At 32.5% G+C, this 13,610-nt stretch overlaps 1 protein-coding gene across 1 annotated transcript; it reads left to right on the top strand.

Moving 5' to 3' along the window:
• The first annotated feature begins 2,057 nt into the window (after positions 1-2,057).
• On the top strand, positions 2,058-5,886 carry LOC146896917 (inositol oxygenase 1-like). The gene is made up of 11 exons (XM_085739256.1): positions 2,058-2,151; positions 2,781-2,883; positions 3,880-3,961; positions 4,114-4,318; positions 4,479-4,538; positions 4,730-4,782; positions 4,880-5,002; positions 5,087-5,156; positions 5,275-5,353; positions 5,466-5,547; positions 5,673-5,886. Exons 1-11 carry the CDS (start codon positions 2,118-2,120, stop codon positions 5,697-5,699), a joined length of 918 nt encoding a protein of 305 aa, XP_085595382.1. The 5' UTR covers positions 2,058-2,117; the 3' UTR covers positions 5,700-5,886.
• The last annotated feature ends 7,724 nt before the right edge of the window (positions 5,887-13,610 follow it).

The following is a 13,610-nucleotide window of genomic DNA, read 5'->3' as shown; positions in this document are numbered from 1 at the left end:
TCATGTGTGATTGATTCGAAACTTGCCAACTCATGTATTTAAGGTTACGAATGCATCGAATGAATGTAGGAACATTCCCATTGATTACGTTTTCCTGTCACCATGTTTACTCAAATTTTTGAGTCGCTTTCCACTTATAGGTGTGTGAATCCATTTCTCCGAAGCATATCTATTCTATATCAATATACATGCCCCACATCTTTGCATGTAACATGTCGCATGAACCTATCTTTTGAGCATAACTATTCAAACAATTTTCACTTGCTATCTCCGCGCTATCACGGAGAAGGTCGCCGCATCTTAAAAGACAAACTAAATTTGTATACACACCGTCACAATTGAGTTTAACCTGTTTTATATACCTAATGCATGCATCTACCGTGATACCATTGCAAATTTATTGGGTTTTCTAAAATTAAAATTCAAGTATGATGTTTATAATCACATTAGACCATCGTAATCGACATATTCACCGTGATACAAACTAAATCTTCTACTAAATCTTCTACATAGACGTGGATAACTTGCGGCCCTTTTGAGTTAAGGCAGAATCATGCCGCATAACCAACGAACAGAATCTTAATGTAAGTTTCTCGCAAAATTACTTGGAAGAACTATAAAACCTAACCTAGCACGTGTAGGGCTACAAATACCTTAAATAGTACGTGTAGAACTGAATAAAAACACGTGTCATGTTTTTTGAGTTCTGAGAAGAAACAAGGGCGGTGAAGGAAACCATGTTTAAGGAAAAAACAGCTTATAATTGCAGCGCCTTATAAAACAACACGTGCAGTACTTGTTTGACTTGGTACCACGTCATTGGACCCCACTTACTGCAGATGTTATCATATCCAACTCATTGCTGACTCACTTATCACAAAAGAAATAATTCATTGTGGGTCCCACATAATCTCAAACCTCTGTCATTTTGTCTTCATGGAAGAAATCAGAATACAGCTATGTTTGTAGAGTTTTTGATTTGTGCTATCAATTTGAAGATTTTATTTGACATGTACTATAGGTTTTTGATTTGGGTTTAGCACAAATTATAATATGTCTATAAATTTAATTTGACTAAATCGAGTCCTTAAAAAAGGGTCCACAATTCTAATTATGCATAATTTTTTGGGTACCATTTTACCTCAGATCTTTGACAAGCATTCATAAATTAAATTCAAAATACATATATAAAGTCACCTGAATGAACTAACATACAATATAATGTGACATAATTTGTAAATAAACGAATTTTTTTATGTATATGACAATGAGTTCGATATATGATTAGAGTATAAAAAATTATTTGTCAGGAGACGTCAATCTCTTAAACTAATTTACTAAAGTATTTTTTTAAGGTATGAAAGATTAATATCTGATTTTTGGTTGAAGAAACTCAGACAAAAAAAAATGCTTGCATGAAATTATACGAGTCAAAATAATTTTGTGGACTAAAATTTCAACTCCTAAAAATGTACCATAGTTTTGTGGACTGATCATTCTATATTCTACGAGTCAAGATATAAATCATCCTATAATCAGAGATTAGTCAATATTGTTATGTCACTTACGTGTAATGATCCTAAATAGTTTTAGCAACCTACGTTAGATTTTTAATTTTACTATAAAGTAATCATGACAGTATGTTAGGTGTAAAGGATATACTAAACATATACTCAAATTTAGATAAGAATAGATTATTATTATTATGATTATATATATCAAAAGATAACCACACTTGTTCTTATGGGACTCTTGTCCTGTTGGAGATTGTCAACTTGTTTGGCACTTTATCTTTGAATAGAAAAACTTTTTATTTTGGACTAAATTGAGTAGAAATCTTTTTAAAACGTATACGATTGCTTGGTGATAAATAGTAATAAAATTATTAAGGTATCTAGAAAAATAAATGTTTGATAAACATGTTTGTCCTAAAGATGGGAAGAAACAAAGAAAAATTTAATGTTAGGATTTTCAGAGAAGGACTTGAGAAGTTTCAATTCTCAGGGAAGGACTCTCCGGCCAATTATAAATAGCATCACTCCAACAGCCACCCCTTCATATCTCAATTTCCTCATTTCTTATTCTCTTTCATTTTCTTCATCTCTCTCACCCTCAACATGACTATCCTCATTGATCAACCTGATTATTTTGGTAATTTTTAACCCTTTCTTTATTTTTAGCAAAATTCAATTTAATTTCCCCTCTCACAAATTTCATTTTTTTTTGGCAAAATTTATGTTTTTTTTTTTAATTTTATTTTAAAGAAAAATTTATTTTTCCCCTCTCAGAAAATTTCATTTTTTAGTTCAATATATGTTTTTTTTTTGCTCCTATGGCAAAATCAAAAATAAAAAATAGTTTTCTATCTTTTAATTTTTCTTTTAAAAAGTTTGATAATTTTTTTTCTCTCATGATTTTGTACCATTTTCCCTTTGATTGTAACTTGTGCATAATCTGTATTTTTTGGTCTCGATAATGGATCTAGATTTATATGAGATTGTGAATTTGTTGGGTCAAACAAATCTAAACCGTACGATTCACATTTTAATTTTTGTAATTATGAATACTTGATTTATGAAATTGGATCATGAGCAGTTTGATTAAAGTTTGACTTGATTGACCCAGTTAATTTCGTGATTCTTGAATCAGATCTATAAAAAAATTGGGTTGATTTGAAACTTTTTTTGACAAAAGGTTGATTTGAAATTTTAAAATGTGCACAAAATTGTGTATTTTGTTTTCTATTAATTAATTGGTTTATTATTATAAAATTATTACAGGATCTGATGTTGAGTCAAAGACGGTGGTTGTTAATGAGACAGAACTGGAGTTGGATGGTGGATTTGTTATGCCACAAGCCAACTCATTTGGTCACACTTTTAGGTTCAATTCTTCATATAACTTTTTTTTTGAATAATTCTTCATATAACTTATGCACTCTTTACTGCTTGTTAATTATTATTATTACATGCTGTAAAAAAATTAACCCATTTGAATATACCGATCTGGATAAGAACTTTTTTATATCGAATTTGGATGGATAGATCTAGATAATATGGTGTTTTTTTTGGCTATTGAGATAAATAAATTCAGATAAAATTGGTTTTAAAAATAGATTATGCTAACTTGTACTTAAAGGTACAAGTTAAAAAGTTAATTAAGGAATTAAAAAATAAATTTCTGTATTAAATAAATTGCATTTTTAAGTTTTTAAGATTATGATTACACAATTTTTAAAATTTTACTATTTATATTTGATTTTTTAAGTATCTTTAGAATACAAGTTAACATTTCCGTTTAAAAAATATGGATGAAAGAAGTTTGAAAATTGATGTTCTCACATCAAATGTTGCTATGAAACACCACAAAATTACCAATATAACCCTATTGATAGTTAACCGCCGATGGATTTTAACTTTAACCGGCAGTAGTTTCAATCGAATTTGGGATTAAACTTGTCATTTCACGGTGTTTCTTAGCATTATGTGAAGTGTGAAAAACAATTTTCAATAAGTTTTCTACAATTCCTCCCATATACTGTGTCAATCAGGCCCTGTTATTTTTGCTCTATGATTCTTTAGGCCAGGCCCATTGAGCCTTTTCCTCTATTAGGACCCCACTAGTGTTGAAGTGTGTCTCATTCCAAAAATGAATATATTCTCTAATTCTTCATTTTCCCACATGTTAGTACTACTTGGTATGTTGGTACTACTTGATATGTTGGTACTACTTGCTATTTCACTTGCCTAATTCTACTGTGGATCACAAACTATGAAAAGTAAAAATGAATATATTCTCTAATTCTTCATTTTTCCACATGTTAGTTAAAAGACTTTAAGAATTATCTTACATTGATAAGCTATTGTTAATCATAATCAGGGATTATGCTGCTGAAAGTGAGAGGCAAGAAGGAGTGGAGAACTTCTACAAAAAAAACCACATTTACCAATCCTTTGATTTTGTAAGCATCTACCACAAATCTTTCATTTATTTTTCCTTCTGAAAAAATGTACATACAACACATTTGTCACAATTTGTGCTAGCAATTAGCATACACTTAAAAATATGTAGGTATGAAAAATGATATTAATATGAACATTATAACATATACAGGTGAAGAAAATGAGAGAGGAGTATGGGAAATTGAACAGGGTAGAGATGAGCATATGGGAATGTTGTGAACTTCTGAATGAAGTGGTGGATGAGAGTGACCCTGACTTGGATGAACCACAAATTGAGCACCTTCTACAAACAGCTGAAGCTATAAGAAAGGACTATCCAAATGAAGATTGGCTGCACTTAACTGGCCTTATCCATGGTACTTAATCTCTACTTTCTTAGTTAATTACTACATTCTAATGACCATGATACATTATGACTTCATTACATAAAAGATATATTTTTTCATGTGCTTGAAATTTAGCATGCTATTTTTTTTCTTCCCTTTTTGGTTTAATAACCAATTTGAATCAATGCAGATCTTGGCAAAGTGCTTCTCCTTCCTAGTTTTGGGGGACTTCCTCAATGGGCTGTTGTAGGTAAGTGAGATATTACATTTATATAATATTAGCGGAAAAACGGACACTACCGAGCCGATATATCAATATAAAAGCGTGTTTTATTTTATTTATAGTTTATACTATAGTTTATAGCTAATATACATAACTTATAATATTTGTCAATTTTTAGTTGAAAGTGTGATCTCTTACCATTTTCTATATTGGTATAGGTGACATATACCCAGTTGGTTGCAGATTTGATGAATCCATTGTCCACCACAAGGTAATCATTCAACTTATTTTCTATTTGGATGTAGTCATGTAGAAAAAACAAATTATGGAAATTAAACACCTAATATATGTTACATTTCCAATTCCAGTATTTTAAGGAAAATCCAGACTATAACAACTCTGCATACAACACTAGATATGGAATTTACTCTGAGAAATGTGGACTTAACAATGTCATGATGTCATGGGGACATGATGACTACATGTATCTAGTAAGTCCTTTCAAAATTCAATTCAATGTTATTATTTCATAAAAATAGTGAAGAAAGTTTTAAAAATTTGGGTGTTGTTTTAAGGTGGCAAAGGAGAATAAGACTACTCTACCCTCGGCTGCTATGTTCATCATAAGATACCATTCATTTTATGGTAAGTTCAACTTAGAAGTAAAAATTTTATTGTCCAAAAATTAACATTAAAAGTTCATAACCAATCAAATCAAATGGTCAATTTGTAATTTTATTTGACACAAAAATTTGTTTTGTAGCTTTACATAGGGAAGGAGCTTATAAACACTTGATGAATGATGAGGATGTTGAGAACTTGAAATGGCTTCACATTTTCAAGTAATATTACATGATTATTATTATTTCTTAATTTTTATCAAGTATGCAAATAGAAAGATTAATTAATGTTTTCTCTAACTTTAAACTTCTTCTACATTTCAATCAATTGTAGCAAATATGATCTCTACAGCAAGAGCAAAGTGAGAGTTGATGTTGAAAAGGTGAAACCATACTACATCTCCCTCATTGAAAAGGTAAGCACCTCAAGAAAGCTTTTATTTCCTTTGTTTCTAGCTGAAAAAAATTAACAAGGTTGATTTTCCCCTAGTTTTTGCCTAGAGTTATTAAGTTTTTACTAATGCATCTTTATTTGCTACAGTACTTCCCTGCAAAGCTGAAGTGGTGAAACATTGGAGCCTTGAAGTGGACAAATATTTAGTTTAGTTTATGAAGTAAAGGGAATAAGCTATTAAGTTGTGCAAGTACCTTGGATTTATATGTTTTTTTTTTTTTATTTATGGTTGAGGATTATTGTATGAATTAATATTTAGAGTTTTTATTATGAAGTTCCTGGAATATTCAAGACCCTCTAATTTGGAGTTGTTTTTAAGTTTCTGGAATAGCTTGAAATGCTTGAGACTTGCGAACTTTAGATTGAATATTCACCGGAAAAAGAAAATAGACTGAAAATTATTTAAAGCAATTTCGGTTGGACTATTAAATTAAAAATAAATAAATTTTAAACTTTTTATATAGCTTATTATCTACATAGCTTATTCTTCATAACAATTATAAACTTTTTATATGATAGAACAGTGTGCAAAACTGATAGTTATTTTATTTTGGTGTTTCCAAGTTTTCAAACCAGTGAACCACTCTAGTTGCTCATCAAACCTACTTTTCACCCAATTTTTGATGTAACGTTAGATAATTTGTTTGGTTTATGAACTTATGCATTTGGTTTAAGTAATTTATGACAAACATTTTATAGTTTGTTTAAGTTCTTTGTTTACTTAATTTTTTCGTGTAAGTCCTCCTTTTTCGGTTGTTGAAGTGGATATGTTTAATATGGTTGTATCAATGTTGATTTATTGACATTTAGGTCATAGAGGTTCCAATACACAAAGAACCTTTGTGGTGTTCATATTTTTTACACATTCAAAAGATACCTCCCCGTACACTTTAGTTTGTATCTCTCGAACGTTTGTTTGAAATCTTGTTTTTTCTTCTTCTGAGAGTTATGTCCCAAACCCTTCAGTTCGTAGCTCCCAGATGTTAATAACACATAAAAAACATATACACTTCAACAACCGAGAAAATGACTTTAACTAACATTATATAAACAACAACCGAGAAAAGGACTTAAACTAACAAATTATATAAACAAAGAACTTAACAAAGTACTATTGTTGGTTATAACGTACTTAAATTGATACATATGTTCATTACCAAACAAATTACATAACCTAACATCAAGAATTGGGTGAAAATTAGGTTTGGAGAGCAAATGAGGTAGTTTGGAAACCTTGAAACACCAAAATTACATAACCTAACATCAAGAATTGGGTGACAATTTTGCTCACTGTTCTATCATATAATTAAAACAGTCCTCGGGGATTAACTCCCTATTTGCTAACCCTCTGGGAATTATGTACTAGACGTATATATTAGGGTTAAAAACGGAGTTTTAGGGGGCCTAAGAGATATTAAGGAGGCCTAAAAAGAAATTTTCTAAATTGAGTATCACATTTAAAAACTTTACCATAAACAAATTCAGATCCTCTCTTTCCTTTCACTCTTTCTCCATCCTTCCATGATTTGTGTCTATCTCTCTTTAAATCTTAAAAAGATGATCAAGGGAGGGAACACATAAGTAAAGAAAGTCAAGAGAGAGATTGACACAAATTATAAAAGAAAGGAGAAGAAGATAGTGATTGAAAAAGAGGATCAACAAAACAATTGAATTTAAGTGGCTAATGAGCTTCACCAAAGACGAATTGTTTGGGAGAACCCGAGTTCGATTCTTGCATCAGAGTTGAGACAATTTTTAACTAAACTATCCTTATTTCACTGTCGAACTCCAAATGATCAGAGCCTTTCTTTTTTAAGAATCGGAGGTTAACACCAAACAAAAGAAAAGAAAAAGAAGATTTGAAGGGACGTAAATGTTCAAATTTCACTCCATTATCAATGGCCTATCCACTTGATAGTGGAGGTATGCACATACACCCCTTCAGTTTTGAAAAACTGCGTATATAGTAGTATTATATTAGTCTTTCAAATTTATTCTATATTTTTCGAAAAGAGGAATGCTAAGAAACACAATTTAACATAGCATTTCTCTATTTAGCCTTGTACACCAAAAAAAAAAAAAACATAGCATTTCTCTTTCGGAAAAAAAATGTTTATTCTATATTTAACCCCGTGCATGTATTTATAAATTTGAATTTGATAAAGACAACCAAATTAGTGTAATTCATTGTGTTTTTTAAAGTTGCAATTTTTATGTTCATTGTGTTTTTTTTTTTTCATTTGTGGGATTAAAAAATGATTTTTTTTGTTTGTTTATGGTGATTAAAATTGTGATTTTTATGCTTGTTTTATTTTAAAGATGTGATTTTTTTTCCTTTTTCATTGTTATTAGAGATGTAGTAATTATGAATACGTTTTATTTATACATTTGAGAAGGGGATATTTTTACATAAGTTTTAAAGTTGGAGGGGATATTTGCATATTAGTATAAATTTAAGGAGGTATTTGCTACATAAATTTTAAATTTGAGGGGGGGTGTGTTTTATCTTGGTTTTCGGGTGTCAAACATTGATTACGTTTGAACCTTTTAAACCGGTGATATCTTATTTTTTCTTGGGAAGGGAAAAAGTAAGCAAAACCCTTGAGAATCGAGGTCCGGGAGTTGTTTTCGCTACGGGAAGGTGTTAGGCACCCATAACGACTATAGTATCCTATAGGAACCGTCTTTAATTTCTACGCGCGCGCTTTATTTTTAAATGCTATTTTGAAAGTAGTTATTAGGCCTAAAGGTATTCTAAGTGAAGAATTGGAGGGAGAAGAATGTTTTTTGGATTTTTATTTTAGTTGAATTGAAGGAATTTTGTTCCTTGCCTACGTACCCGTTTAAGGGATCAAATCCACCGTAGTTCTCTTCCAAAAAATGTTTTTGTTTTTGTTGGTTGATTTTAAGTTTGAAAATTGGAATTTGAAGAATAGAAAGAGGCCTCAAGGGCATGAGATTAGGAAATTGTGAGGTTGAATTAGTGATTTGCGAAAGAAGTCAAATATGATTATTTTTCATTGAAATTTGATTAAGAAAATAAAAGGAAAATTCAATGGGGTTTTGACCCCAAGGTTTATTATGAAAAGTGTTTGAGTGAAGTTTGTTCAAGTTTTTTTTGGGAAAATGATTTTTTCTAAGTATAAAGCCTAAACATTCATCTAAACATACAATCCTAAACATACATCTAAACATGCATATTCTAACTATATAGTGATGTGTGTGCATGTGTCGGTGCTTGTGTCGGTGTACATCATTTGAGTCCATTGTCCTTTACATCATACCCTAGATACATTCTATGGCCTCTTTGCCAAGAAATTAAAAATTGCATGAAGTAAAATATTACAAAAGCTCCTAAATATTACATTCTAAGTCTTGGTACAAATTAAATTGCAAGAAAATAAAGGGAAAAAAAATATGAAAAAAAAAAATATGAGAAGGAGATGAAATGCTTATGGATGTATGAAACATAAAGTGAAAAATGGGTTAGTAATACCAATGATATAGAAACAAAATGACAAGTGCATGGTAAAACAAATATAACTTTCAAGTAAACTAACAATTTTAGTAAAAAGTGACAAAAGGACTTGAAATTCACTATACTTCTAAAGCAAGTTTGAGACCTAAATTCTCACAACATTGGAAATTTTAGGTGACTTATTTCAAGGAAGGAAATATGAGAATCAAGGAAAATCGACATGCCAAAGATTATAAGATTTTCAAGTCCTTTATGCACTTTATTTCACAAGAACATTTCACATTATTTACAACACAAAGTCCACAAAAATCTAACTCAAAACAGCAAGCACATACCACATTTAATAGGCAAATTCAATCCAAGAAATTACATGTTCAAAGCCACAATTATGTAGCAAAATTTCAAGTTCAAAATCATATTAAAACTTCACAAAAAATGTTAACAAGAAGTGGCAAAAATGACAAAAACAAGCACCCATTATTTTTGAAGTAGGTTTCAACATGTAATTATATTTCAAGGAACTAGTATCAAGTGCTAAAAAAAATGATCACAACAAACTCCACAAAACTTTAGGAAATTTTTATCAAGATTTGAACAAGAAATAACACATGGAATCAACAAAAGACCAAAATATTTTCCACATATTGTGACCAAAGTTTACCATGCAAAATACACCAAAAATTATCAAAACAATGCGTCAAGAAGGTTACTAGAGTTTTGTGGAATTTTTCATGCAATTTTGAATAAGCCAGTAGTGTAAGCAGCATAAAACGGTGTGTGAATAGCGAAAATCATTCAGAAGGTAGAAGCTCAAAACAGTTAAGGCCCAAGCCCAACCCAGGATCAAAAACGGGTAGGATCCATGGGTTTGGATCGGGTTTGGGTTAGGTTCATGGGTTGAATGAGATTAAAACAACAACACGTGAGCACAACAAAGAAAAAACGGTTCCCTCTTCTTCTTCTTCCTTACGACACCCTTTCTCTAACCTCACTTTCATGGCAAATCAAAACAAGATATGGACAAGTTGATTCAAAATTAAACCATACGAATATAAAGCTTCATTCACAAACGAACACATCTCAAAAAAACAAGGCATCAATCTGGATTTGGAAAGCAATTTCGTTCAAGAATGAAGGTAAATTCATGGCGTTACAGGCAGATTCAAAGCACCACTGAGCAAAAGATCGAAAGAAATCAAACCTTAGGGTTGAATCGGAGAAGAAAAGAGTTTTGCCACGGAAAGCTTCTGCTAGGATTCGACCTTGATCTTGCTGAGATTGAAAACGGGTTCAGATTCGTCCCCTTCCTTCTCTCACGAATCCAATTCTGTTTGGTGCTTGAAAGCTTCGGATTCGATTCGCTTCGCCGGTGTGATGATGAACACGTGAGGATGATGCTGTCTGTTGATTCAGTTTCGAATAGAGGTCAAGAAATGGTGACGAATTTGGGAGGTTCTCGTGGAGATTTGCGGTGGATCAGGTTGTTGATTGCGGCACTTTTGTGTTATTTGGTGAAGATTGGTGAAATTGATGAGTTTTGTGAATTGGTGATGAATGTAGTGGTGGTTTGTGGTGGTTTAGGTTGGTTAGGGTGGAGAGAGAAGGTTGTTAGAGTTTGTTAGGGTGGTTGAGTGGTGGAGGAAAAGGTTGTTATGGTGGAGGAGTGGTGGAGGAAATGTTGGTTATGGTGGTGAAAAGAAAAGGCCACGTGAGGAAGAAAAGAGGAAGAAGAGGAAAAAGATTTTTTGTGGTTTTTGTGAAATAATGATTGGTGTGTTGAAAATTGACCATGGTTTGACTTATATAGGTGATGTGGTAAGCTTGGACCAATGAAATAATGCCATGTGGCACTTGACTTGTAACAAACTTTTGTGGACCAATAGCATTTGGACACATGGCACTTGGACTCTAACAAACTTAAAAGGGATTAAAATGTAAATAACAAAAATGCGAGGACTAAAATGAAAATTAAAACTAAAATTGAATTGAAAGAGTAAATTGAAAATTAACGTAAAGCGAGACGATTAAAATCAACAAAGCAGATTAAAATGAAACAGAAATATTATGTGAAATGACCAAAATGCCCCTAGGGGCTTAAAACGACTAAAATGACTCAGATGAAATTTTAAAATGGATTTTTGGACAGGAAATTAAAGCAAAAGTTTATTTAAACCAATTTGAAAGACTCAGAGACAATTTTTTAAGACTTGAACAGAGTTTTGACACATGAAAAGACCAAAATGCCCCTAGGGGCAAAAGTGACTCAAAATGACTTCAAATGCAATTTTTTGAAATGGGTTTTGACATAGAATGAAACAAAGACTTATTCAAACCACTTGAAAAGACTCAAACAAAATTTTAAAAGACTGAAAGAACTTTTGACATAGGAAATGACTAAAATGCCCTTTTTCATGAATTTTGCAAATAACATTGAAATAAAATGCAGAGAAAGATGCAATTGATCAGAGACATATCAAATGACTTATAATGCAAGAAAAGAAGAATTGAACAAGTATTTTTAGGTCCAAAATTAGGGTATAACAGCTGCCCCTATTTAAGTTTCTTTGTCCGGAGAGTCAAGAGACGAAGTCTTAGAGTTGACGGGACGAAGATACTTAAATATTAACATTTGCACTGCTTTTGGACATAAAAATACACTTTCAGATTTTCAAACAAACACGAATGCCATGCAACATTTCATTTATGAATGCAAGACAATCGAACCGGAATCTACGGGCTGTGTCACACCACCAAGGGATTTATAGACATCAAGGTAGAAAGAACGGGCAACAAATAGACAGGTACAAGCTGTTCTTTGGATCGAACCTGCCACTTGACCGAGAGATACAAACAAGAGATGGGTACAAGCTGTTCTTTGGATCGAACCTGCCACTTGACCAAGGAAATACAAACAAGAAATGAATACAAGCTGTTCTTTGGATCGAACTTGCCACTTGATCGAAAACATAGCCGTATAGGCGGATACAAGCTGTTCTTTGGATCCAACTTGCCACTTGATCGGAGATACAAACAAAGGGTAGATACAAGCTGTTCTGATCGAACCTGCCACTTGATCAATACCACAACATGTAAGTAGGTGCAAACTGTTCTTTGGATCGAACTTGCCGTTTGACCGGAAACAAAACATAAGCAAAGGGTACAAACTGTTCTTTGGATCGAACTTGCCGTTTGACCGGAAACATAGACATATAAGCAGGTACAAGTGGTTCTTTTTGGATTGAACCTTGCACTTGACCAGTAATCAAGATGCAAATTGAAAGTCTGGTTTAACAAGATACCAATTGAGGGTAAATTGTCATTGACTTGATTTGAAAGTAGACATGACCATTTTTGTTGGCCCAAGAGTAAATTGAGAGTAAATTGACATTGATTTGAATTGAATTGAAAGTTGAAATTGACATTGACATTGACATTGGCTTGGAAATTGAAATTGACATTGACATTGACATTGACATTGACATTGGATATTGACATAGACATTGGCATTGACATTGACATTGACATTGACATTAACATTGACATTGACATTGGCATTGACATAGACATTGACATTGGCATTGACATTGACATTGACATTCACATTGACATTGACATTGGCATTGACATTGACATTGACATTGACATTAACATTGACATTGACATTGGCATTGACATTGACATTGACATTAACATTGACATTGACATTGGCATTGACATTGACATTACCATTGACATTGACATTGGCATTGACATTGGGTATTGACATAGACATTGACATTGGCATTGACATTGACATTGACATTAACATTGACATTGACATTGAAATTGGCATTGGGTATTGACAGTTGACAGTTGGATATGCAACATGTATGTATGGTATAGCAAGATTATTGGATGTATGAGCACATAACATGCATGATTATGCATGTATGAATGCTTGAAATGCATGATTGGTTTGTAACTTGACAAGAAAGTTTCACAAAGGCAGACAAGACATTGGAAGATTGGGCACGTAGTGGCTCGTGCTGCGACATATTCATAGGGGGGAAAACCTCTTTGGAGAGACCGTCGTTGAGAGACGTATCAAAACCATGGCTGAGGGCAATAGAACTTGTAAAGGAGGACCCTTGGAAGGTTCTTGGATACAGGCCGCCGTTGCTAGGCGTGTCAGCGCTGGGTAAACATTGGATGTTCGCATCTGTGGTCAATGCTTTTCAATATTCCATTCTTTCCTTTTTCATTTTCAAACCCCACTTTTGCCTGAACCGCCCTTTCGGGTTTTCGATTCGCCGGGGAGTAAAGATTCTTTTCATTGCCCCATTTTTGCCTGAATTGCCTTCATAGGTTGTCAATCAGCGGGGTGCTCATTTTTGCCTAAGCCGCCCTTTCGGGTTTTCAACTTAGCGAGCTTTTTATTTTCATTTTTCATTTTTTTTTTCACTTTCATTCTGTTTTTTCATTCTTGCCATTGACCACAGATCATCCTGGGGAGTAACCTGCTTGTAACATGTATTGAAGTAGACATTGACACTCATTCATTCATGCAT

The sequence above is a fragment of the Medicago sativa genome, chromosome 8 (genome assembly GCF_051527215.1).
Source record: "Medicago sativa cultivar Bolivia chromosome 8, Bolivia_mono, whole genome shotgun sequence".
Lineage (NCBI taxonomy): Eukaryota > Viridiplantae > Streptophyta > Magnoliopsida > Fabales > Fabaceae > Medicago > Medicago sativa.
Note: the sequence above shows the minus strand (reverse complement) of the source record. Positions and strands in the feature narration are given on the sequence as shown.